This window comes from Limanda limanda, chromosome 4, assembly GCF_963576545.1.
Source record: "Limanda limanda chromosome 4, fLimLim1.1, whole genome shotgun sequence".
NCBI classification, from domain to species: domain Eukaryota; kingdom Metazoa; phylum Chordata; class Actinopteri; order Pleuronectiformes; family Pleuronectidae; genus Limanda; species Limanda limanda.
In genome coordinates, this window is record NC_083639.1 from 22,389,469 (window position 1) to 22,417,058 (window position 27,590).

Sequence of the window (27,590 nt, forward strand, 5' to 3'; positions counted from 1 at the left end):
AAGAAAAGTGTATTACACAAGAAAATAATACGGCAAATGATTAAATATAAATCTTATGAGTTAAATAGAGTTAAACAGCTGCTAAGGACATTGCATTTAGTGACGCCACCTGAAGGTTGCCACTTACATGTGGATTTACCATGGGCCTTCTCGCAGTTCGGACAGTGATATATGTCAATATCGGGAGCGTCATCTTCATCCACTCCAACACAGCTGAAACAAGAAAAAGAATACATTTTACTGTCAAGTTAATGTGACCTTAAAGGACCCATTTTCAACAGTTTTTATTTCTGTCTTTTCCCGCTGTACCGATTAAGTCAACTTGATGGAAACCTGAAACATTCAGAATCAGTGTCTGTGAGATCACGTCTGCTCTGATTTATGTTCATCTCTTAGACAGCAGTACTGCAACTAACTGCTAATTTAAGAGGACAATTATTGTCTTATAAACCTAGCCCCTAACCCTCACCCAATTTATCAGTTAATCATTTGGTCAATGTAAAAATGTAACATTTCAAGATTAAAAATTAACAACCGCCCAGTTCAATTTCTAGAGCCCAAAGTTGATTTCTTCAAACTGAAACAGAAACTCGGACTCAAAAAACGAAATCCCTTGACTGATAGTTAGTGTGCTGTAGTCTCCGCTGTCTGGAAGCACAGACACATTAAAAATCTAAAACAGTAATATGCCTAGAGCAACTGCGGAAGATGAACCATGAAAAAACACTGGAATGGTCCTTCACAATGACTCCTGGTTTAAAGCCAAAGACAGTGAGAGGACGACGAGTCTCACATCCAGTCCCATGCAGGACAGAGAGGCAGGACAGGCGAGGACAGTGCAACAGACAGGGGGCTATAAATATCAGTCTACACTCTGAGCATTGTAATGTATATCACTGTGACTGCTGAACTAAAGGACACAATTATCACGAGGCAGTTTGTCTTTGATGCAATAATCATTTCTATATTTCATGATTTACTCACGAAATGAGAATAATTAAAAAAAGACTTTAACTGCTGTTTATATCCCATGATACTTTAGTAGCTTGTGTTTAATTATCAATTTAAAAGTATCACAAATAAGAAAAGGTTATTGATTGAGCGATATAAGCTCAAACTAGAGTGAGGAGAAAGTATAAGATTATGACAGTTATATCATTGGGTGGAAAATTTGTAATAAAATCCTCAGCAGTGATGAAAATTGATAAGAAGACGAAAGGATGCCCAGACAATTGAAGTCGATGCATTTGTCTGGTTTGATAACAGTGAAACACGTCCTCCCACTGTTTCAAGCAGCAGCGGTCACTGTGTCTTATGCAATCAAATTCCTCCCATTTGGCGCCGCTGCTCCCAAACTCATTGAGCTGGGAGTTTCCCAGAATGCTTTCCTTTTTCCCCTGGGAACTCCACGGCTTCACTACAAGGCCTGCTCACTTTCAATGAAGGCAGTGGATTTGGTGGCAGTGCAGAAAACGGTGGAATAGCCTGTTTATGAGTCATGACATCCTTAGCTTGGTGGCTTGGAGGAGAACTCTTAAACTAAAATAGTGCAAGCAAACTCAGATGTTCAGACACTCTTGCTCAAGAATGTATTAAATGCAGTCAGTCTGGCAGTGTGTTGACTTCAGTTTGAGATTTATATAAACATTTCCCCTTGACTCCAGGCTTCTGATAAGCTAAAACGCACAACATGGGGTCAGATTACCTCGACTTTACCTTCTCTGCTTCGGTTTCGAAATTGATTTTATGAGTACAGGATTTATTTTTAAACCTGGACCAGGTCTGAACTACATCTGAATCTGTCATCACCTAATGAGCTGCAGAGCAGCGTTGACCTTGAACGGTTCAGAAACCGACTGCGACCGTTTACCTTCCTGTGTGGGGCACAAGAGAAATTACTGCTCCTCTACAAAGACTGACAACGTATCATACAACATGTCAGAACTGTAACGTTTTTATGTTAAAGTTTTTAAAGATCAAATACACTTAATGAAACCTAGCTAATCTAAAGTACAATCTTTAATTTATGTTTATGAGTGTTTAAGACGATATTACTGAGGTAGGAGGCCAGTACAGAGTGAATTTAAGCTGCTCAATCCAAAATCCTTCCCTACATTATTCAGTGATTTATTGTTATGGTTGTTTATTCAATAACACTTTTTGGTTTTCTAATGTTATTTTACATGTTCTGGTTTCAAGAACATATGAAACAGTCGGTTGGATGACAGGTGGACAAACTTTTCAGAGATACCACTCAGGGGAATAAATGCACTTACAGTTTTGTTTTTTAACTAATATTTACAAATACTATGCAAAATTATTTTTAGGTTTCTACTGTAGTGTTGATTTCAAATTAAAAAATTGTAGTTTTGTTCAATATTATTACAGTGGCTATGACAGAGAACCAAGCATCCGGCATAGTGACTGTAAATAAAGATGGACGACAAAGCTCCACTTTCTCTCACTGTTCAAAAGTGATGCTTACATATCTCGTATAGTGGTGATGTCATGATGAGCTAGAGTCTGCACAGTAGTGATTGGGAGTGAAGACGTTGTATCGAGCTGCCAATCATTTCACCCGTTTAAATAGCATTATATAATTATTGTACAGCTACTGACATAGCTTGAATTACTTTTGTGGGAAACACTGCAAAGAAAGTGACTAAAAATCACTGTATCCCCTCCAAAATGCAATGCTGTTTTCCTTGGGTATGTCCCACCCCCTTCACAGCATTTCATGGAAATTGGTTTTCAAGTAGTTTTGCATAATCCATGTAACAAACAAACTAGCAAAACACAGACAAAAACACAATCTCCCTGGCAGAGGCCATCGAAGCCAAACTTCTAAGAATCTTGTACCATCTAAACTTTTACCATCTTCTAACATGGCGTCTGCGATGATTTTGTGCAACCAGCCACCAGGGGGCAATTCAGATTTGTACGCCTCACTTTTGGGAGCTGTTCTGTCATTCTGGTCTCACTGAAGATTCAGAGTATCAAACTGCCCCCATTCTGTCTAAATAACAAAATGTTGATTACATTTTTATAAAATATTATTTTAATTTTAAGCCTTCAACTGTGGGGTGTTCCACAAACTACTTTTCTAAGTTTTTCTAATGTTTTTGCTGCTACTAACCTGGTGAGTGCAGGACTCTTAATTTATTTTAATGGGATATTGCATACAAGTTTTAACAGGTAATTTTGTAATTTCCTGTTGGACCTGATGGTGGCACAGTAGTCCCATAGTTATTAAGAATAGAGACAGACACAATGATGTCACAGAAACATGCTGGCACAGAACCTGGGTTACGCAAATCAGCACTTTCCTGATATTGGAGGGTTTAGATGACAGCGACTCTGCCAATTAAATGACGATGTACCTGATGCACCTTATGATGAGGAATGTATTTAATAGCATAGTATAACAGCTGTCCAATTAGTGGTCCAAAGAGAAATAAAGAATGCGGAGGGAATCTCATATAGTTACTCAACTGCTATAACAATCAGGTAACTTCTCAAGCCAAATTTCCAAACCAGAAGATGTCACAATCGCATAAGCCCATGGAAAACTATAATTACCACACAGCGGTTGTATCCCTCTGCCAACCACTGAAATGCAAATCTCTTTGCTTGAGGGAATTTCTTGAAAGTTTGATCTGATTTCACTTGCACTCAAAGATAGTCTTGAGATATCACATTTACAAGGCAAAATATGTGCCTTGACCCTGGATCACCAAAATGTAATCAGCTTATCTTTTAGTCAAAGTGAATCTTTGTACCAAATTTGGAGACCATCCATCAAACTGATTTTAAGATAAAGTGAATGTTTGTGCCAAATGTGAAAGGATTCCTTGACAGTGTTCCAGAGATATCACCTTCACAAGGCTTTGTGAGGTCACTTTGTCCTTGACCTTTCCCTTTTGACAATCAAAATCTAATCAGTTCATCTTTGAGTCCAAGTGAATATTTATACCAGATTAGAAGATATTCCCTCAAGGCATTTCTGAGAATTGACGTTCACGAAAATGGGACGGACAGACAAACAGACAGACAACCTGAAAACATATAGCCCTGGCCACTGGCTGTCGGCGGCGCGGAGGCATACAAATTGGCATTCCACTGCTGTAGCCATGGCTGCAAAAAAGAAAGTGGTACCACCACTTCCAAAAACTGATGGATGTCCTTAGTGTCTTTAATTTGTCCTGAAACAGAACGACCTCATGAAATGTTCCAGCCTGGCTAATTTAGCTACTTGTACCAAAACAACGTCATTATTAGAAAAGCTACACATACGCTTTGCATATAATTTGGTAATAATTTGCTACTTTACAGAGCAAATGGAAAAAAACAAGGCTAAAAGATGTTGGACAACCCCTGTTAAGGCTTTACATTTATGGATTTGGTAAATGGATTTGTATTTATATAGCGCTTTTCTAGTCTGATGAAGACCACTCAAAGCGCTTTACAGTACAGTTTCACATTCACCCATTCACACAGTGCATCTACTTGCAGCACTTTGTTATTCTATGGGGGGCTATTGAGGGTTCAGCATCTTGCCCAAGGACACTTCGGCATGCAGATGGTTCAGAATCGAACCGCCGACCTTCAGGTTGGAGGACGACCACTCTACCCCTCAGCCACAGCCGCCCAATTTACAGACATTCTATTTCTATAGCTCAAATATAATCCTCATGACAAAATTATAAAAGTAAAACTGAAGTCTTTTGGTTGCTCTAGTACTCAGGCGAACATTTAAGATTAGTTTTTTTAAGCTATATGTTACATTAGCATTAGATTAGCAGTTTTTAATTTCTGTATCACAGCCGCATCTATCCCAAGATCTTGTTGCTGGGTTTAGCTCATGAATTGTATCCAGACCCCACAGTTAGCAACGTTCAACCTAATGCTGCCTTCAAATGGAACTCATGACGTCACGGTTACGACATGAGAAAATGTGTACATGGAGTCATGACAACACCGCTGCTAGGCAACGGCTACATGGACGCTAATATTACAATTACTGTGGCCGTCTAGAAGCCACACAGGATAACAATGTACCTGGCAGGGGAGTAGCATAATGCAGGAAAGGCATAACAGAGGGTAATGATGAGGCCTTAGGAAAATCCTAATTTTCTTCAGATGTATTATAAAATTACAAAGAAAAACTCAATAAAAGGTTGAAAATTCCATGACATTAAGTGGTGAATACAGCGGGGGGGCGTTCATATGTCCACTTCATTTTAAGGCAGCACAGGTTCCGCCCACCAATGCTACAGTATCATTGGTCAGCCGCATAACCTTCTACACAAAGGATCTTACACCTTGAAGTACCATGGGATTCTCTAAGTCCCATTTTAGAGGTTGATTGCTGGTGTTGGCTAAATGCTAACTTAAAGCACTCAACATAAAATAAAATACTTAAAAAGATAAGTGTCCTGGTTGCATATCCGTTTAGTTATGTTTTACTTCATTTCGTAGTGAATGAAGCCATAAAGGAGTTTTTGTTTCAAATGAATAATCTCAGGAGTCAGCTATTAGTGCTAGCAATTAGCTGGTTCGTTCAGTAGCGAGCAATATATAAAAAATAAGAGAAAGAAGCTTTTATTTGAGTCACACCAGATCCACTGCTATGCAAACTAATGCTAACTAACAACCAAACACCAGCTGACATGGAACAAGCTATGGTCTGAACATTAAATCAATTAGGAATGTCAGGCAGGTCATTTGATTTTGATGATAAAAAAACAAACATCCATTACTCAATACAAGGCTAGGATCAATACTACGAGTTAAATCCTCAATACTTCTCTCTTCAGTCACTGGGTCCTGTGATGTCCAATATGGCTAAGGTGGAGCATGTTACATCTGCTGACACATTTCTTTCATTCAGGCGGTGGACAGGGGGCGCATGCACTTGCACTAAGTTCGCTCTCAGGCGCACACAGACTACAGTGAAAGAGATGTTATAACTAGAGACAGAGATCGAAGCTAAAACTAGGAGGTCTGGCTGACTGTGTGGTAGGAACGGGAATCGGCAGGGACCTCCCGATGCGATACTATCACGATACTTAGGTGGCGATACGATATGTATTGCGATTTCTGTGGGTATTTCGATTCTGTAAGTATTGCGATTCGATATTACGATTTCCTGGGATTACTTTTGGTTATTTTTTTTTTTAAATACTGGACCATGGAAAAATGTTGAATCATTCCTTCAAATACAACACAGTCAAATTCACTTAGAGCTTTACCAGTTTTGTTTGAAAATATTAACATTAACTTAATGACTGCCGGGCAGCCAATAGAGAAAATAAATAAAAAAGTGCCCCATTATTGTATAGCCCCTGTCAACTGCACACAAACTGACAGATTAAGAAATGTAAGGCACTTAGGCTACTTTTAAACAATTAATAAAAGGTAAATTAAATAGAATGAATAAAAGTTTACTTAAAATATAAACTTTGAAATAAACCAAAAGTAGGCTATTGTGTTTGCATGTAGCCGATGCAAAGCTAGTGCTTGGGTATGTTTAGATTCTTGTGCAAAAACAAGAGCTGGTCAACATGCTCTGGGGTGATGTTGCTCCCCCAATATACCCCCCCCCCCCCGGTATAAACCAATAAATATGTTTTTTTTAAAAAAAATGGATTTGGGAGGCAGCATATCGATTTAAAATCGTCATTCACAAGAATCGCGATTTGTAACTGAATCGATTTTTGTAACTGTATCGATTTTTTCCCCCATTGTAACACAACTGCCAACTTTTGTATACAGTCAGGACGTACAATTTAAAAACATGAAAAGTAAGTTAAACTTTGCATAGTAGCCTAGAAAGACAGATGAAATTTTACGTTAAGTCACACTTTAGGTGCTGTTACAGTACTTAACAAAACTGAGCACACTCATGGTACGTAAATATATATCTATTCCATCGAACCAATATCAGGAGAACAATAACGCCAATTGGTTTGAATAACACAAATATTTTGACGGATCAAACTATGATGAAAAAAACAACAATCACAAGAAGCTACTAAACCCGTTATTAGTGAGATTCAATTCAAATGTGTTTTTTTTATTTTCAGGTCCATCTTTATATTGGTTCTTCCTGGGCTGTTGGATGATACCACTCATCTGTGGAGAGTTGTTCTGTCATTTTTCAGATTCATATTGCTCTTTATTGGAGGGGCTTTCTATCGGATTCATGTCCTGGGATGTACTCATCCAGGTCATTATTAAAATGTTTCTTCTTTACAAACTGTTGTGTGATTTTTGCTGTATGTTTGGATGATTGCCCTGTTGGAAAATTCTCTCCTGCCAAACTTCTTAAGACTGGGAGTCATTTTCTCTTTCAGTATTGGAAACTAACTTACGTCCATAGTGCTGCCTGTAAATGTCACCTCACCAGTCAGCCCTGCAGTCACTGTGGAGGTCCTGGCCTGGTCCACAAAAAAACAGGCTGGACCCCATATGATCCAAATACATTTATTTTAATATCTCATGACCAAAGAATATGTTGCCAATATTAATCAGGTTTCTTTTCATTTCTTTGGCAAAGTTTAGTCTTGTAATTTCTCCCATTTCTTTTTTGCAATGATTTTCTTCTTGAACGGCGTCCATCGAATCGGACTTCATGCAATGTCCTTCTCACTCCCTGATCAGTCACTGAAACAACAATTTCTACAGATAATCCTTCTGCCAAATCAGAAGCACTTGTCCGTCTGTTTTTCTATCCAAGGTTGCTTTAAAAGTGAATTGTGTGTAGCGTCACTTGTCAAGGGCGAGCCACTGTGCCTGTGTGTTATTGATAATATGACTCTTCCTGTACATCCTACCACCGCTGTGCTTCAGCTCATGTTCAGTAATCTACCGATGCTTCCCTATCCTCTACATCTTAACAAACTGCCTCCCAGTCTGGTTTCGTACTTGGTCAAGCACAGTTCCTCACAGTGTGGAGCCATGATGCAGTAGACACAACCCAGGCCAAAACTGAAGCTGTTGTTTTATAACCTTGTTGATACAGTTATGCATCAAGAGACATTAAAGGTGATGTTTGCTGCTTTGAGGTTGTACTTTAGATGCCTGTATTGTCAAGGTAGGAACCTGTTTTTTTAACTATACAAAGAATTAATTAAATACAACAAATCAAATCAAAAAAGCACGTCAGCTTAAAAAATAGGCCTAGATTATTGGAGGAAAGTACAACTTTGAATCATTTAACATTTTAGTGATACTTTACAAAGGTGAACTCTCTTTTATTGTAATGTGTAAATAAAGTGAATACATTTTTGATTATGAACAAGTTATAAGGAATGACTGGTCCTGCATTCAGCCACTGTTTGTGGACCAGCTCCTCTATTCTGTGCCAGCAGAGCTGCGATGACGTCTTAATGTCTAACCTCTGCACACCCAGCCTCTCCGGGAGTTCCTTTCCCAAGTGAACCACTGGAAGGCTTCTGTTGTGAAGGAGCTGCAGGAGATACTAGACTTAGATTATGGTCTGTAGCTAAACACTAAGCGCAAGTTAATCCCTAAGATAGTGAAAGCTGTCTCACAGAGAGCAGGCTGTTGTAGGACAGGTAACATTTTTTAAAGAAGATTAATTATATATTACGGGGTTAGACCCTCTTTCACTGTTATGTGAGGGAAAAAACTACAGCCATTTAACGAAAGCTGGGTTTGAAGGTGGTCTGTGACGTGTCAGGTGTGTTATAGTGGAGGGGAAATGATTTGCTATGTAGTCAGAAATTATGTAAAGTAATTATAAGGTACTTGCATGGAGGTGTTTAATAAGTGCCTTCCTCAGCCAAGGCTAACACACTATCAAGCCATGTTATAGAAATGAAAAAAGATCCTGGATCCACCCATTAATCTGGATCCACTCCAAAATTGAAGGTCATGCACCACCCCTCCACACAATTTCATGGAAATTGGTTCAGTAGTTTTGGAGTAATCCAAACAAACAAACACTGACATCAATTCCTTGGCATAATTAATAAAGTTACACATACTGACATCATCAAAGGTGCGACTGACCCTCTCCACCGCAGTAGTGGTCACTGGTTCAATATGTGTATAAGTCTGCACAATAATGGTAAATAATAACATTCATATATAAATTGTGCAGGAACTGAGCTCACTGCAGTGACTGGCAAAAAGGAGCCACTCCAGTCAGTTCGGAATTTTTACTGCCATGAAAATGTAATAATAATATTATGAAAGAAGAAAATGAAATAATGGTGTTACCTACAAAATGCGTTAAGGAGTAAAGTATATAAATTTGCATTAGTTATTAACAAGGTTGAGAGCTTAATGCCACTGATGGTAACTGAATGTGTATTGAATATAAAGCTATATCTTGTCACTGTGGTGTTTCATGGTACTGTACGTAATTTTGCTGTGTGTGTGTGTGTGTTTGTGTACAAAATGACTAAACAATGCACAGATGGGTTTTTACCAAACGTGTTGGGAATATTACTTGAGGGAATATCTGCAGATGATGAAGTTTTGAAGCTGATCAGTTAAAGGGCAAAGGTTAAAGACAACAAAAACATGGTGCAAGATATCTTAGCAAACAATTTGATCAAAAAAATGTGTTCCCCTCAGATTACTGACTATCTGAACTGGGTCACAGAAAAGGCACAAACAAGGCAGACAATTACGTCATGACTATATCATAGGACAATGATGTCATATTGCTATTCCATGACATCATTAGGAAAAGGCATCATTAGAAATATAAAAAGCATTAGCATTGCAAGACTGAGGCATATACAGCGCAAGTACAGTATGCATAGCATCTTTAATGCTTTTCATTATTTAAATTGAAAAATCATTAAAAAGTATATATACAACATTTTTTGGGGAAATGTTTTAAGGTATTTTATATTAACAGATTACACTTTAACACATGGATCAAATCTATGCCAATAAGTAAGGCAAAAATTATAGTTAGAAAAAAATTGTGTTTTAGATTTTCTAAACATGATTTTCCTGCATTTCTGGGCAGGTATTTTAGTTTCTTAGCGTCTGACATATTTGCCAATATTAATATATCTGAGCAAACACTGGCAGATAAAATCAGTTGCTCAAATTATCAGTTTGACTCTAATGGTAGGTCTGATACTCAATTCTCTTTAGGCTTGGTTTTGTCTGTTTGAATATAATAAAAGCCAGTTCTTATAAGATACAATATGTTTGATGCAAACTGCACAGAGTGGGAACATCAGAGCATGTTTGCTAAAAACAGCTGCTAACTACTTTTGTAAAAACATGAGCCATGAGACTGAACTCTGCAGTAACCTAAGTTAAAAGCTGAGTGAGGCTGCAGAGTGAGAGAATCACCCTCAGGGTTTGTCCTTATGAGCGACCATTTTCACCATAAACACATTAATTTAATGCTATAGTGATGTTTAAAAAAGCAGTTTTAGAATTCCAACCATTCCATAACGGTCTCATGAGAACATTGGGCCTCGCTCATTTAACATGGGAAACAGAAATGTACAGTAAAAACCAGACACTGTGGTTTTTGGAGCGGTTAGCGTTGGAACTATTTCCTGATCAACAACAGCTGGGCACAATAAATGCACGCGGCATCTTAGAGGAACCTCCTCTGAACACAGATGTGACTCAAACGTGGACAAAGATGAATGTAAAAACAAGTGTTGTTTTTCCGTCTGACTGGAGGTGGGCTCCTCGGTGCTTCCTGCTGTGGGTGTCTGTGCAGCTGAGCTGATCACACCTCTGTACTGATGCACAGAAAGTGACCCCAGTCTTCTCATCTGACAATGAGACTGCAAATAGACATCTAGCTTTTCTTTGAATGAAATCATCATCACTACTACACTGTCACTGCTACATACATGCGCTGTTCCTGTTGTTATTACATCTTCTTACTAACTTCTAACTAGTGGTGGGGGAAAAATCGATTCTGTTCAGTATCACAATATTTTGCACCCGCAATTATATCGATACTGTAGCACAAAGTATTGCAATAACCCTAACCCTTTTTTTTTTTTATTTTTATTTTTTTTATATTTATTTACAATTATATATTTAACAGCCCCTGGCTGGCAAAGCATGACGAGGAGAGTTTCAGAGTTTAAAAGATACCTAGTGTGTATGCGGAAAGGATGTTCTCCACTGCAGGAGATATAGTAACAGCCCAGAGGAGCACTTTAACATCTGAGCATGTTGACCAACTCCTTTTTCTGAACAAAAATGTCAATATTCCCAAATGAATTGAACATTTTGGGTCATGACCTTGCAGCCAACTGGACTGGACTCTAGTAGTAAACATTTGTTTATTTTTCTCAATTTGATTGAAGCTCTAGGTTTCTCTTATTTATAGGATTATTCTCAGGTTTATGTTACTCTATTATGTCTGCTTTATGTTACTGTATTGTATTTAAATAATTGAAAGTTATGTGCTGGGAGCTCAGCGTTAATGTGAGAGGTCTCCTATTCAGAAAACAATTACAAAGGTCCTGTGTCCTGAATGTTCAAGGACAAAGTTTTGGCACTACCCTTTCTTAGTTTTTGCACTTCAGTTAATGTGTAGAAGACAATGTTGTTCACATAATTAAATGTGACATTTGAAGTGAGTTGAGCAGTCTTTTTTTCCTCATTTTTTGTAATGCCTTTGAATAATATGGGGGACATGAATCGCAATATATCGCAGAATCAAATCGCAATACTTGCAGTATCGCAATATATCGCAGAATCGCGATACTATTGAATCGTGGCCCAAATATCGCAATACTATTGAATCGTCACATTTTTGCCAATTCCCACCCCTAGTTATTACATCTTCTTACAACTAGTGTAATCATACTCCCACACCACATGTAATACTTTAGTTTTAGTTTGACAATGTTATTACCGGTAATTACTTCCTCTCGCCACGCACACGTGAACATGTCAGATAACAGCACACAATAAACTGCTTCCCCATGCCACCTCCGAGGTAAACACTGAATCTGGTCCCCATCGTAAACAGACTATTGAGATGTGTGAGGACGGCTCGGCTGAGAGATCCCCTGTGGTTCCTGGTTCACTGGGTTTTCATTTTGTGCCTGCTGCCACTCGGCCACATCACCTGGTGACAGCACCTATCGTGTAATTATGGCGGTGACACACATGACAAATTCTACACATCACCTAAATGTACCTCTGCGATGAGTTACCACAGATCTCAGAGCTCTGAAATTGCACAGCTGTTATAATATTGTAACTCATCCGCTCCATATCGGACTAATCTGACACTGAGGCCACAAAGGGGATTGTGATCGTCGTGGATTACGATTACAACTAGATTGCTGAGATGTACAATATGACTACTCACATAGACTACTACTAAAGGCCATACCTCTATCATTACTGTTGTCATTACTTTTGTATAAATGCTTTGATACGCTTCTCTGTGAATGTTTTAAGTGTGTGCTCTGTTACATGTGACATATATTTCACTCCCGGTCCACCCTGGGAGAGGGATCCCTCACATGTGGCTCTCTCTGAGGTCACTACATGTTGTTTTCTCCCTGTTAAAAGTGTTTTTTGTCAGTTCTCCTCACTCTTATTGAGGGTCAAGGGCAGAGGATGTCGCAGATGTGTGTGTGTAGGCTAACAAATAGGATTTGATTGATTGAAGTCACACGTATCTTAGCACTTGGTCCAGTAATGAGTGGATTTGTGGCAGGGTTTAGTCATAAACTGGTATGTACACTAGTTATTAAACATTATCATCAATCAATCAATCAAATTTTATTTGTATAGCTCACATTCACAAATAACAATTCGTCTCATAGGGCTTTAACATGGTGTGACATCCTCTGTCCTCAACCCTCAACAAGAGTCAGGAAAAACTACTAAAAACCCTTTTAACAGGTAAAAATACGTAGAAACCTCAGAGAGAGAGAGAGAGAGAGAGAGCCACATGTGAGGGATCCCTCTCCCAGGACAAACAGAAGTGCAATAGATGTCAAGTGTAGGACAACATCATCGGGATTAAAGTTTTTTAGCAGCATCGATAAGGGTAAACATTTTTGAAGGATAACTTCAATACTATATGTCAAGTAGTCCTGCTGCAATCATAGTCTCTGGTCAGCAGCCAGCAAGATCATGATCCAGCATCAGGATGGGATCCACTATAGTCCACAGTCATTGTCTGTATATGTTTGCAAAATACAGTTTCTCCTTTTCAGCAGAAGACATTTACGAAGCATTGTTACTGTATTTCTGATTCTGTCCGTTCACTGATCTGGTGCATGTTAGACAAGCATGGGAAGAGTATTTCAACATGGTGCTTTACTATCCTAAACATGAATCAGTGGTCGTGTGGGTGGTGGTCGTCTGGAGGGTCTGCGGATCTGATGTTTCCAGTGTTTAAGTCACACGTATCTTAGCACTTGGTCCAGTAATGAGTTGTTGGTTTTGCGATTTGTGGCACGGTTTAGTCATAAACCTGTATGTACACTAGTTATTAAACATTGTGTTTGCAAGATACAGTTTCTCCTTTTCAACAGAAGACATTTACGAAGCATGGTTACTGTATTACTGATTCTGTCCCTTCACTGATCTGGTGCATGTTATACAACCATGTGAAGAGTATTTCAACATGATGCCTTTCTATCCTAAACATGAATCAGTGGTCGTGTGGGTGGGTGGTGGTCTGGAGGGTCAGCGGCTGATGTTTCCAGTGTTTAAACCCACGACATGGTGTGTAGCACACGGGTTGCAGAGCTCCATGCTGGCAGAGGCAGCCAGGGGGGGAGCAGCGAAGGGTTAACACGTTCAGGCGCGTAAATACTAGTGTCCATGGCTCTGAAAGCCTTGTTCGCCCGAAGAAACACGGTTAACACACGACCAGCTCCCCCCGGTCGGCCTGCAGCGAGCCTGGGGGAGGACGGTACCGGGGCCCGGGGAGGACGGTACCGGGGCCCGGGGAGGACGGCAGCGGGTCCGGGGTTGTGTAACAAGGCGAGCAGCGGCCGGAGGGACACGAATCATGATGAGCACAGGGATTTGTGCAGCGTACGACACGTCGAATCACACTGAAACCGAACACAAGCCCCCCAACACTCATGAACCAGCTCGCTGGGGGTCGCACATTCAGTCCATTTCCCCCCGCTACAGCCGAGAGAAGACCTCCACCACAGGGCTATTGTCAGCCATCGCTGCTGCCGCCGCCGCCTGCTGCCAGGACGGCTACGCGGGGCTGAGCTTCCCCTCTCCCCGGTCGTGATTTCCAGCCGAGCTCCGTGTGTGGAGCCCGAGGAAAAGCCCGGGGAAGCGGTTTCAAACATGGCAGCATTAATGTGTTATAACGGGCGTGGATCCGCCTGGGAGAAGCCGGGGAGTCGGAGGCGAGCACACGGCGAGCGGAGCCGAGGCTTCCCCCCGCTGCCTCGGCTCGGTCCGGCGGTTCAGTCCGGGGCGAAGCGGGGAAGGTGGAAACCCCACCAAGCGTGTTCAATCCACCCAAATACCTCCATTAACCCCGCGTATTCAGTGTAAAACATTAATTTACTTTGTGTTATTCGCGATAAAATGTCACAACCCTGCTCGGGCTCCATGAAACTCCGCCTTCTTCTTCTTCTCCTAGCGGCCTCTCCTCGGATGCAGGCGGGCGGGCGCCTCGGAGCCACAAAGCTGTCAAACGCACCGAGCAACCCTTCGCCATTTTTGTTTGTTTTTTCCCCACACAAATGCAGAAAAGAGCCAGAAACACACAACACAACGCAGGCCCGGCTGAACAAAGCGTGTTGGTGGGGCCTCTTACCTGCCGTGGAACCAGTCCTTGCAGCCGTCGCACTCGATCATGAACTGGGTCACGTCGTAAGGCAGTCTGCAGACGCAATACACTGGTGCAGTCGCCATGTTCAATTCACAGCTGCGTCGGGATCGACTTGTTGGGGGGCTGCGGGAGGAACCGCGTCCTGCAAACAATATGATCCAGTCTGATCTTCCCCAGAAAGAAAAAAAGCCAGGGAGGGCAGTCCCGCCGGACACATGCGGCTCTTTACACGCACGTCTCCCTCGCTACACTGCCGCGGCCGTGCGGTGGAGGAACGATGGAGCCCCGTGGTGGCGAAGCGGTCCTGGAACGCATCCTTTATTATTATCACTATTATTGTTGTTATTCCCGGGTGCGTGCCCCCTGGTGCCCGCGTTCCACCGGCATGTCAGCAGCAGCTAGGAGCCAAAAGCGTCGATGGTCCGCCCGCGAAATGAGCAAATTAAATAAATAAGCGACGTGAAAGTTACGTCAGGGGAGCAGGTTAATCGGCAGAGCTCGAATCAGATGAATGAACGTCCGGGGATCAATCAGCATTAAGCGCTTTCATTCTGCTTATTGACAGACATACAAAGGAAGAGGTCACATGTTGAGGATACAAAAATTACCGTTTATCCAATACTTCAACTCGGATACGCACGATAAAAAAAATATAATCATTTATTAATAATACATTTGTTTAATGTTAAATTTAAATTTTTTACGCTTTTCAGGTCGATTATTACATCTGATACTATACAGTAGCGTTAATAGATTCTGAGGATGAGGATGTTAGATTACATTGAAATAAATAAATGCAACATAAAGAATAACAATGCATTTTAGTACAAGGATTTATTCTCCAACCATATATAGCAGTGGCTGAGAGACCAAGGCTTTGAAATGTTGACCCTGAGACAAATCATACACAATATAGCTAATTTTCAATATTTTATATTATATTTTACTTACTTATAGTTGAATTACTTCAACTCGGATACACACGATAAAAACAATATAATCATTTTTTAATTATTTTACACATTGGACCTCGGGGCAAGCTTTTCAGGTCGATTATTACATCTGATACTATACATTAGCGTCAATAGATTCTGAGGATGAGGATATTAGATTAAATTGAAATAAATAAATGCAACATAAAGAATAACAATGCATTTCAGAACATGGATTATTTTCCATCGATTCTGTTCAGTATCGCGATATTTTGCGCCCCTCGATTATATCGATATTGTAGCACAAAGTATTGCAATATTTAAAAAATATATATATATATTTTTTTATATTTATTTACAGTTATATATGTAACAGCCCCTGGCTGGCAAAGCATGACGAGGAGAGTTTCAGAGTTTAAAAGACACCTAGTGTGTATGAGGAAAGGATGTTCTCCACTGCAGGAGATATAGTAACGGCCCAGAGGAGCACTTTAACATCTGAGCATGTTGACCAACTCCTTTTTCTGAACAAAAATGCCAATATTCCCAAATGAATTTAACATTTTGGGTCATTATTACATCTGATACTATACATTAGCGTTAATAGATTATGAGGATATTAGATTAAATTGAAATAAATAGATGCAACATAAAGAATAACAATGCATTTTAGTACATGGATTATTCTCCACCCATATATAGGAGTGGCTGAGAGACCAAGGCTTTGAAATGTTGACCCTGAGACAAATCATACAGAAAATATAGCTAATTTTTTATATTTGATATTATATTTTACTTACTTATAGTTGAATTACTTCAACTCGGATACACACGATAACAAAAATATAATCATTTATTAATAATACATTTGTTTAATGTTAAATTTAATTATTTTACACATTGGAGCTTTTCAGGTCGGTTATTACATCTGATACTATACATTAGCGTTAATAGATTCTGAGGATGAGGATATTAGATTAAATTGAAATAAATAAATGCAACATAAAGAATAACAATGCATTTTAGTACAAGGATTATTCTCCACCCATAGATAGCAGTGGCTGGCCGAGAGACCAAGGCTTTGAAATGTTGACCCTGAGACAAATCATACAGAAAATATAGCTAATTTTTAATATTTTATATTATATTTGACTTACTTATAGTTAAATTATAAGAATTATAACCATTATTTGTATTTTGCTTTTCATTTAACAGAAAGATCCACTGAAGATAAACACATTAATGCATTAAAGGTTGAAAGCCTGTTCAAATTAGTTGAGTATTGAAAGTGATTATTAAAGTTGTAAAACAAAATGTAATACTTTGATATCATTTTAATATATCATCAATAAAAGCTTGCAAACATGGTTTAGAGTTTAATCAGAATAAGAACTAGAGCTTGATAGTAAATTTAAAGTCCCCTCTAATTGCTGCATTTACTTAGAGGCACAAGCATATTATAACAATAATTTGACTGTCCATTCATAAATTGAAAAAAATAAAGCATATAATTGGTCTCGCTCTCAAAACTATCCTTGAAATAATAACAAAACTAAATATTGAAGTATGATCTGGGTTTAAAGAACCATCAGCCAAAGGTTGCACAGAAATCTAACATTTATTTATTGATCATAGGTCATCATAGCTCATAATGAGGCTGAAGGTCAAAGTCAAGTTTTATTATTTATTATGATTTTTTATTGGATGGTGAACTGCTTTATCAGAGAACAATAACTGTGTGATAAATAACTCAACAATAACTCGTCAGAAAATAGTTTGATAATGTGCCTGATTACCATGGTGTACACTACCGTATACTTGCATATTTCCTAGACACATAACTATTAGTATTTTATGAATTACTTTTACATACAATTAACATCTTTAAGTTGTAAACTACTTTTCCCTTGGTATAAATGTCATGTTATTTGGTTGGACGTTGCATTTACCGTTACCTACGCACTACTATATAAGCTGATACCGTGTGTTATAGATTTGTATTATGAATTGAAACACTTTATTGCCCTCTGTAATCTTTCATTGTCACTTCATCAGCAGATCAAGTTTATTCAGTCGTCATAGAGATGGAGCTGTTGCCGAGTGATGTCAGGGACCTTTGTGATGTCATCCCTGGCGACCAAGCCCCAACAGATCAAACTCCACCCACTAAAGAAGACTGTCAATCAGTTGAAAGGCTCCCAACAAAACAGTATTAGCCACATTTTGTAGAACATTTGTATTAGTCTGAAAAAAATATAATTATAAGAATTATAAAGATCATTGTGGTCCTTCTGCTTCAGTATGAAGAGCAATAAATAAATCAAACAAACAAGAGCTTGTACTAAAAGAATATAGTTTTATTAAGCACTGTAGCTAAGTTTCCTTCAAATACACCATCCCCATGATCCAACATCCAATCAAACCCAACAGCAGTTTATTCTTTCACAATCCATGAGTTAGGAAGAAACTGTGATCAGCTCACATAGAAGGTTACCTATTTAGGGACCGGGGGGGGGGTACAGTACACCACTTCTCTGATCACTGAAGGACAACGAGAAGCTTTAGGAGAATTAAGTGGACATGATAAATGATGATCCTGGTGTAGAGGTGGTGTGAGGGTAAAAACAACACTAAAGTCAATTACTGGCTGATGGCTAAAGTTTTCATTAGAAGGTCGAGTACGTTGCTTTGAGCTGCAAAAGGGTTGATTTTGATCCAAGCTATGAATATTTTTTTTCTTAAGTTATTTGACTAATGCAGAACAGCAACAGAGAACAATACAGTATGAATACACTAGTTCAAAGTAGCTACATAATATTGTTTTTTAAGTTTTTTAACTAAATGCAACAGAGGTCAGTATCACAGGGGTAATGAACAAGGTCAGAACAAATCTGTTACTAACAGTTAACATCATTTATTATGGGATATCAGTGGTATTAAGTTGTTTCTTCAATTTGCAAATGGGCACGGTGCTTGTAAAGATGGAAGAAAAAGGACGACATGCATAATAACTACACACCTCTTTGATGTGTGAACCATGCAAAAGGTTTGTGTTGAAGCGGTGCTGTTACAGCTCCACGTGTGAGGAAACCTATCAGGGTGTGAAGAGATCTTTTGAGTCTGATTTTTGAGCATTTTTTTTCCCAAAACGTTACAGCTAAGTGGCGGAAACCGCAGAGAGCTGCTGCTGCTTCAGTGGGAATCAAACACAAAAGTGGTGGACCAAAGGGGGACATGTTGCATTTTGCTTTTCTGTTTCTACGTGTAGTTTTCAACGTGCAGTTATCATGACAACACAAAACTGATTAAACTGTACTGTCACGAGTACATGGTGCCAAGTACTGGTAGATTATTAACCTAGAAGAACAAAAATATTCCCAATCAAAGCTTCTTAAAGCTTTTAGTATTAAAAGAAAAGTAAAAGTGTAATTCTCTTAAACATGTAGAAACGATGGAGACGCTGGGATGTCACCAGGGACTCCTTCACATCGCGGTGTGTCATATATTGTGTGTTTACTGAGAGGGATCTGAAACTCATCTCTGTTCTTTGAGAGGAAACGTGTACATTTGACTGTAGGCTTTTCAAATTATCAGGTATTCCTAACGCTGCTCCATCTTTCATCCATCACCCTCTCTAGAAAAATAGGCTTACACTTCTCTTTTTGAGAGGGCGGCCTCCAGAGCCTCATCTCTATGGCAGCCCCCATCTACATTTAGTGCATTTAAGTGAGGATTAGTATTGCACGTCTTGGAGTCATTGCTAAAGGCACTTTCGACGATGAGAGCCCTGCAATCCTCTTTATCTCCGTTCAGCTGCTCCTGCTCTTTGTCTGTACCGTTCTCCGTGGCAGGGGAGGATGCCTTCTCCTCCGGCTTGGGATCCTTCTTCTCCTTCACTGCATCGTGTCCGGATGTATGAGGCGGCTTATAAGCAGACTTACTCTGGTACAGATGTCAGACAATAAAGGAGGTTAGAAAATGATGCAGTTACACAGCAGCAGTGACTGTGAAAGATCATGTTAGACCCGGCACAAAAAAAAACACAGACGTGGGCTGACAGTTCTGGTTGAACAGAACGACTGGAGAATAAGAAGTAGAAGTCAATTAAGGATAAAATAAAAAGGGGGTTTAAACAGCACAAAGACCTGCAGAGAGGCTCTTTAGTTCCCGCACATCACATGCTGAAAGCCCACACAATGGTTGTGTACTTTGTTGTTGCACTGTAATTAAAATGTGAAAAGCGAAACTGTGTTTTGATCTTTGTGAATCACATATGGTGAAGCTTAACAACGGGCAGGATTATCCTTCATTATTGAAAAAAAGATAGTAGAGGCTGTTCTTCCAGGTTTTTCAGTAATTTTTATTTGACCTGCCGTATGGTGCACCGTTCCCAATCATCAAAGCTGCCTTCAGACATGCACTGAACTCCAGATATTCTCCTGAAATGATCTGGAGGGACTGTATGTGAGAGTGTAAATGTGCAAGTCAGAGGCTCTCCAGAGTTTTTCCTGCCACTGCCCAGGTAAAAACTCCAAATATTCAGAATGAGCCCATGTGAGAAAGCAGCAGATTCCTCTGAGGAAAGTGGGTGTGAAGATGATGTTTCTGGACGGACACAAAATAGAAAAATAATAAGGATGAATCAGGATGAGAAGATTAAAAGAGGTGTCATGCCAACTTGGACAGATGAGGTTAAAGAGTTTTTGGTGATTAGGGCTGATGCTGGTGTAGATGTAGTAGTGTAAACAAAACACATGATCTCAGCAGTTTAATTTAGACATTACATTGTGACTCTGCATCACCTGCATTCGAACACTGAGATTTCTGTGTTATGGATGTTATGCGTCTGAGCGGAGAATCTCCTGCTGCATTTGGTCCAAACACTTTAACTCCAGACTACTGGTGGGACTACTATGAAATCTGAATTAAACATTCACCGTTTCAGAAGATTTCCTCCACAAAGCCAAAACTCAGATACCCACGAACTTGCATTGGATATTCATTGTCGGTAGAGCTTAAAGTATTATTTTATTTATTAATTTTGACCCACATTAAAAAGAACATCAAAATATCCCAAAATTATATTTCTTTTGTGGACACTTCCATGAGCTTTTCAAACAAACACTGAGGCGTAAATACACCACTTACAGCAGCACTTGACTAACATGTTACAAATGTCTTGTATTGTTTTTAGAAGCCACTTTCCCACATGGAATCTGAATTATTTCTGTTGTACAGAGAGAAGAGCTGCAATGCTTGAGTAACATTAGATCCCTGTTGCATAAGAGGGAAAAGTGCTCCTGCTAAATACCAGGGGTTGAGCATATGACATGTTCTCAGGTCACTACATCTACATTTATTTTTGCTATTGACTCCTTGAAGAATCCTATGAAGAACCATAGTGAGAGAATGAGATGCTTGATTCCTTTCTCATGGTGAATCCCCCCATACAGTGGATCAGTTTTAGTTGGGACTTCCATGCTGTATATTCAGCATTTCACCAGACATTGACATTTATTTCAACTAGGAGGTTTTATTTTTTCCCCCTGTTAGTTTGTTTGCTGGTTGGTTACAAAACTACAAAAGGGATTTCCATGAAACTTGGTGGAAAGATGGGACATTGGCAGAGAAAGAACCGATTCAATTCAGGCTGATCCAGACAAAGGAGCAGATGTAGGACTTTTATTCACTTACTTTAAAATTTCAGAAAAGGACATTTTACATTTTTAACAATTTCAAACAGAAAGAATATATACAAAAGAGTAATTGGTATATTTAAAGGAATGATATCATTGAATGTGTCCAATTAGGTGCAGCTTGATTGAATTTAAGGGCCTTGGCAGAGGTATGAGCTATACTGAATACCATTCTTGTTCATCCATGCAGTTATGAATATCAATTTCACACGTTAAAATATATATTTTCAGTCACGTACTTTGACCCTGTTAGTTTTAATGTCAAGGTAACGACAGTTGCTCTGACTTCGATATCAAAGGAGGTCTTGCAAGTTCAATATGAGTAATAGGCAACACAATCCAAAGAGCTCTTTAGTCATTTTACTATAAAATTAAGTGTCACTTTGAGCTTCCTTTATGAGCTGCAGTGGAAGGACTGTGAAAAAGTGGCGACACACACAGAAGACACAGACGAAGATGTCAAGAGAGTTTGTGGTGGTAAGAGATGACGACGGTGTTGGGGCGCTATAAAAAACAGATTCACGTTATCGCAGCAGCAGAGTGAATGGTCACTTCCTGCCTCTGTTTGCTGCACCCGGCGGCTCCAACTCTCGCCTGAATAACACTGAGGATTTGTTGCTGCTGTGAATGCGTCTGTGCAGAAAACCTCCTGCTGTGGTTTGCATGTGTGAAAAGGAGACTCTGGGTAAACTCCGTAGCAAATTCTCCGGATTTTACCCGGAGTTCATGTCTGAAAACTGCTCTGCTGTGTTCACACATAAGCCCATTCAGTGATTCTTTGGAGTTTATACTAGGGGGCCAGCCAGAGAAATTCAGGAGAGAGTCCAGAGCATAGACATATATAAAGACTAGATGTCTCTTCTGCGTTGCCGGCCAACGGAGCCGGACGTCACCACATGGCGGCCATCTTGCTAGGGGGCAGCTCGCTCACCCATAACATTGTGTTGGTAGTGGTAAATAACCATAACTTACTCAATTTTCAACCGATTTTGAAACGGTTTGGTTTGTTATAAACATCAGAGATGTAGTTATGACACTGCATAAATTATTAATTTTTTTTAGAAAATAACATAATTATTCATAAGTATGCAGTGTCATATCTACATCTCTGATGTTTATAACAAACCAGACTGTTTAAAAATTGAGCAAGTTATGGTTATTTACCACTACCGACACAATGTTATGGGTGAGCGAGCTGCCCCCTAGCAAGATGGCCGCCATGTGGTGACGTCCGGCTCCGTCGAACGAGACATCTAGTCTTTATATATGTCTATGGTCCAGAGGCTCTCACTCCGACATTTGTGTTCTCACATACAGCCCCACCAGAGAATGTCCAGAGATTATCCGGAGGTCAGTGCATGTCTGAAAACAGCTGTACTCTTGTGTGTGTGTGTGTGTGTGTGTGTGTGTGTGTGTGTGTGTGTGTGTGTGTGTGTGAATAATGATACATCACTGACTTACCAGGTACGCTCCATGACTCTGTAAGGCTTGAGTGTGGTACCTGCCTCCTCGACCAAATGCCCTTATGACAGGTGTGGAAATCACACCTCGCAGGCGACTACAAAAGACAGATGAAAGAATCGACGTAGTTTACAATTAATGAAAATTTGTAAAAATACATGAGGCATCTTAACTTCCTTCCGCTCTTACCCTCTGTTTGCTCCCCCAACAGACACCACCTGAATAGGGAAGCCTCCTCTTCCTCTGCCACGTCGACTTCCGGCCCACTGACCCACAACAGTACCAGCGATCTCCAGCTTCCCACCCTGAGATGAGATTCCTTGAAGGCCTGATTAGAAAAGGAAAATCAAGTTACTGAATAGCAGACAGATGCAAACATTTAAAAACAAATATTTCCTTGTGAAAAAGCAGTGTCATCATACACATAGAAGACACAAACAAAGATGTCAAGAGTTTGTGCTGATAAGAGCAGACGATGGTGTCTGGGTGTTGTAAACAAAATCACATCATCTCTGCAGCAGAGTTAAATCTTGCTTCCTGCCTCTGTCTGCTGCACCCGGCTGCTCCTCCTGCCTGAATACTGCGGAGGATTTGTTGCTGTTGTGAACGTGTCTGTGCAGAGAACCTCCTGCTGTGTTGTGCATCTGTGAAAGGCAGACTCGGAGGTCATGCCTGAAAATGGCTAGTGACAAGCAAAGTTGGGTTTAAGGGGGAATATTCTATGATTTACTTTAAATCTTAATTTACTGAAAATTACTGATACATGAAATAACTTCAGGATCAACACTAGGGATGGGGGGAAAAATCGATTCAGTTACAAATCGCGATTCTTGTGAATGACGATTTTAAATCGATATGCTGCCTCCCAAATCGATTTTTATATTTTGATATTTTTTTTAAATTTTTTTAAAAACATATTTATTGGTTTTTACTGGGGGGGATATATTGGGAGAGCAACATCACCCCAGAGCATGTTGACCAGCTCTTGTTTTTGCACAAGAATCTAAACATACCCAAGCACTAGCTTTGCATCGGCTACATGCAAACACAATAGCCTACTTTTTGTTTATTTCAAAGTTTATATTTTAAGTAAACTTTTATTCATTCAATTTAATTTACCTTTTATTTATTGTTTAAAAGTAGCCTAAGTGGCATACATTTCTTAATCTGTCAGTTTGTGTGCAGTTGACTGGGGCTATAATAGTAGGGCACATTCTTATTTATTTTCTCTATTGGCTGCCAGGCAGTCATTAAGTTAATGTTAATATTTGAAATAAAACTTGTAAAGCTCTAAGTGAATTTGACTGTGTTGTATTTGAAGGTATGATTCAACTGTTTTCCATGGTCCAGTATTTAAAAAAAAAAATAACCAAAAGAAATCCCAGGAAATCGTAATATCGAATCGCAATACTTACAGAATCGCAATACCCACAGAATCGCAATACATATCATATCGCCACCTAAGTATCGTGATAGTATCGTATCGGGAGGTCCCTGCCGATTTCCGTCCCTAATCAACACTCTTAGGACCGAATCCAAACTCCATGGCATCTTACTGTTTGTGGCTGTACTCACCAGGCATCCCCCTACCTCTTCCCTGAGGAGGCATCACAGTGGGTGGGGGGTAGAAGGAACCGCTGTGGGCGTAGAAAGGCATCCCGTGAGGATTTGGAGGCGGCGGCGGGGGGAAGACGGGAGGGTGAGGAGGACGAGTGAAGCTGAGACCTTCCAAGATACTCTGACGCATCCTCTCCACCTTGGAAACCAGCTCAGACTGAAGAAAGAAGAAAACGAATCACAACCACCGCAAAACAACCTGCCTCCCGTTCAACCAACTGTTACATCATCACCTGTATCCTTTAAAAAAAAACAACTAAATACTGAGAATAAGAACAAATGGGTGCAGTCTTTCATTCGAAGAGGACCTGTAGAGGCTTGAATTTATTAGGTGTGTTCCTGAGTCTCGAGGATTGTCAGCTTCGTCTTAAAGGTTCAATGTGTAAAATGTTGTGACATCTAGTGGTGAAGCTGCATGCTGCAGCGGAATCCCCCCCCCCCCCTCACCCTCCCCTTCCATACATGAAAGAGAACCTGTGAAAACCATTTAGTTACAATAAAAACTCAAACAGTGTTTGGTTTGTCCACTTTGGACTACTGTAAGAAACACGGGGGGTTTCCATAGAGAGGACCGCTCTTGTGCATATATAAAGTTTCTCAATAAAAAGGGTGTAGTCTAGGTTAAAGAAAACAAAAATGTGTACAATTTAGATGATTAGACACTAGTGAAAACAACAGCTCCCTTTCACCTAAATCTTACACACTGGACCTTTAACCCCTTGTAGACGAATGTCGCGAATTTGCCTCAAACCCCATTCCGGTCTTTTTATCCCACTAATGCCAAATTTCAAGCAAAAGCAGCATCAGTATAATAATCTACATACCAGAGACTGGATAATCTGTTAAATTACGGTTATGCCCCATTATGCCTAATGTCGCTAATGTCGCCTCATACCTAAATTTTATATCTATTGTATATGCTATATTGAAATCAACAATCTCCACTTAATTTAGCATCTGTTTGACAGCCAAAAACACAAATAATATTTTTTTGATATATTGGAAATTAATTCAGGCAATAAGGGGATAAAGTTGGGGCTTCTAACGAATGTTTCAACTCCTAGGGGGTGGTGGTGTCATCTGTATATGAATTGCTTCATCACTCCATGGTATTTGTTAACTATACAGTATACATAGTTTGTTTTTAGAAACACTCATTATCATTGTTTTCGTCATTACACTCAAACCCTGCATATGTAGTGTCAGTTCAGCTGCTCCACACCACGCTCCTTTACTGCACTTAAAAAGTCACATTCTAGTCTGATGGGATCTTAATCTTGCCAACCCCACAGTCAGAGAAAGTCCAAGTTGGCGTCTTGGTTGTTGCTCAGCAGTGACGTGCTCGTGTCGGTCTTGCTAGACGACAGCAGAGCGGAGGTCGTCAGGAGCATCTGCCTCGTGCTGCCCGGCGGCGTGCTGCCATCACCTCTACTTTCATCACAGTTCAGTGGGTCGCTCTTGTTTAATGCTACACTCGTTTTGAGAGGTCTACAGTGTTGATGCATCATCAACTTTAATACAGAGCACAAGTACATTCACTTAAATATTTGACGTAGTGCAGCTTTAAGCACATGTTTTCACCCATTCGGAAAAAGAAAAGCCAGCACAGTTGTCTGTGGTCTTTTATTTCTGAATAGCACTTGTGCTTACTTGCTTTGATGTAATTCACTTTTCTAATATTGATTCAAATCATAAAAATTCTTCCCAGTTAAGTGAGTGCAGTTATCAGCCTCTCACATCTGAAGCTATGACATCATAGCTTCAGACTCTGATCAATATCAGAGCGTTATTTAACAGACTGCTACATTAGCTCAAGCTGCGGCGCTTCCATTGAAGTTGGTGGACAAGAACACGTTCCAGCATTTTTTTGATCAGCTTGTCACTGATCCACTATTTTACTGAACTGCAGCATCTTAACTGACTGAACGTTAACCACAACTACAGAGTTCTCCACCGCTCTGAGAAAGGAAACTGTGTTTGCTTTAGTACAAGACAATTTAATTGTTCTAACTTCTTAAGTTCAAATATCTAGACAGCATAATTTGTGGTCATTCGTTTCATACCCCAGGCCATAAGACTTTTAAACTCCTCTGAACTGCAATAACTCCACCAAACCAGCACCCTGGAATACTTATAACATATTTGCACCAGCACCGTCATAAGCATATTTGAATATTTGCACTACTGCACAAATTGAACTATTGTTGCTCTATTTTTCTCTTCATCTGTAAAGATATATATTTAGATATATATATTTTATTTTCTATTTTAAATTTTTGATATTCTATTTTATTGTTATTCTTTTTTATTCTATTTCTATTTTTATTTTATTTTTTGGGGTTGAAATTACTGAGCATTGCTTAAAGAGAGCCTGTGACCCAAGTATTTCATCGACAGTGACTGCTTCATGTTATCTCTGTGCATTTGACAATAAAAATCTTGAATCTTATATAGTCTTTTTAAATGGAGAGAGTACCAGTCTAACTACAGTCCATTATGGGATGTTTGTAGCCTTATCGTTTTAATAGTGTTAAAAGTGTTTTCAAGTCCATCCACAGTGAGTCTTTCAAAGGTAATCAGCCCCTAAAGTGTTTGGGTAGTGACACGGATCCAGACAGGACCCGACTCACTACAGTAAGTCAGTCAGATGTACACAATGCACTGAGCCCAAACTCCTCCACCAACACAACCTCTACAACCTCACAACCACCACAGCGTCTGAGTAGTCCAGTGAACCCTGCTAAGTTTCAATGTTATATAAGTAATACAGTGATCACCATCACATCTGGCAGCTCATCATGGTAATGCATATTAAGAGGAATAAGCATTTTAATTGTAGATACATTTGGAGCCTATAGCTACATACAAATCTGTTCTGCATGTGATTCATTAGAAAAGAGGAAAAATATAGGCATCCATTAATCGTATTCAAGGTAAATGTTTGAAATAATCGTGATATTGATTTGATGTCATATTGCCTAGCCTAGAGTGTAGGGTATGGAGTGAAAGCATTACAAAATCTGAACATGAAATCAGTGAAACCCTGCTCTCACACTGAAAGACCATGCTCTTGATTAAAGATGGGAAAAA

At 39.6% G+C, this 27,590-nt stretch overlaps 2 protein-coding genes across 5 annotated transcripts in view; both read right to left on the reverse strand.

The window, feature by feature from the left end:
- Positions 1-15,139, reverse strand: part of phf2 (PHD finger protein 2) — a 33,016-nt gene extending 17,877 nt beyond the window's left edge. For 2 of the 3 annotated variants that reach the window (XM_061070534.1, XM_061070532.1), the window contains exons 1-2: positions 14,780-15,139; positions 128-213 (exon numbers count right to left, since the gene is read on the reverse strand). In XM_061070534.1, coding sequence (XP_060926517.1) covers positions 128-213; positions 14,780-14,877 — 184 coding nt within the window. In that variant the 5' untranslated portion in view covers positions 14,878-15,139. The remainder of the gene's footprint in view (positions 1-127; positions 214-14,779) is intronic. The other variant, XM_061070533.1, reaches the window with a different exon arrangement.
- Positions 15,140-18,062: 2,923 nt separating this feature from the next.
- The window catches only part of LOC133000588 (constitutive coactivator of PPAR-gamma-like protein 1), a 40,503-nt gene continuing 30,975 nt past the window's right edge, over positions 18,063-27,590 (reverse strand). The window contains exons 14-17 of one of the 2 annotated variants that reach the window (XM_061070536.1): positions 24,474-24,657; positions 23,073-23,211; positions 22,884-22,980; positions 18,063-19,668 (exon numbers count right to left, since the gene is read on the reverse strand). In XM_061070536.1, coding sequence (XP_060926519.1) covers positions 19,375-19,668; positions 22,884-22,980; positions 23,073-23,211; positions 24,474-24,657 — 714 coding nt within the window. In that variant the 3' untranslated portion in view covers positions 18,063-19,374. Of the gene's footprint in view, positions 19,669-22,883; positions 22,981-23,072; positions 23,212-24,458; positions 24,658-27,590 lie in introns of both variants that reach the window. The other variant, XM_061070535.1, reaches the window with a different exon arrangement.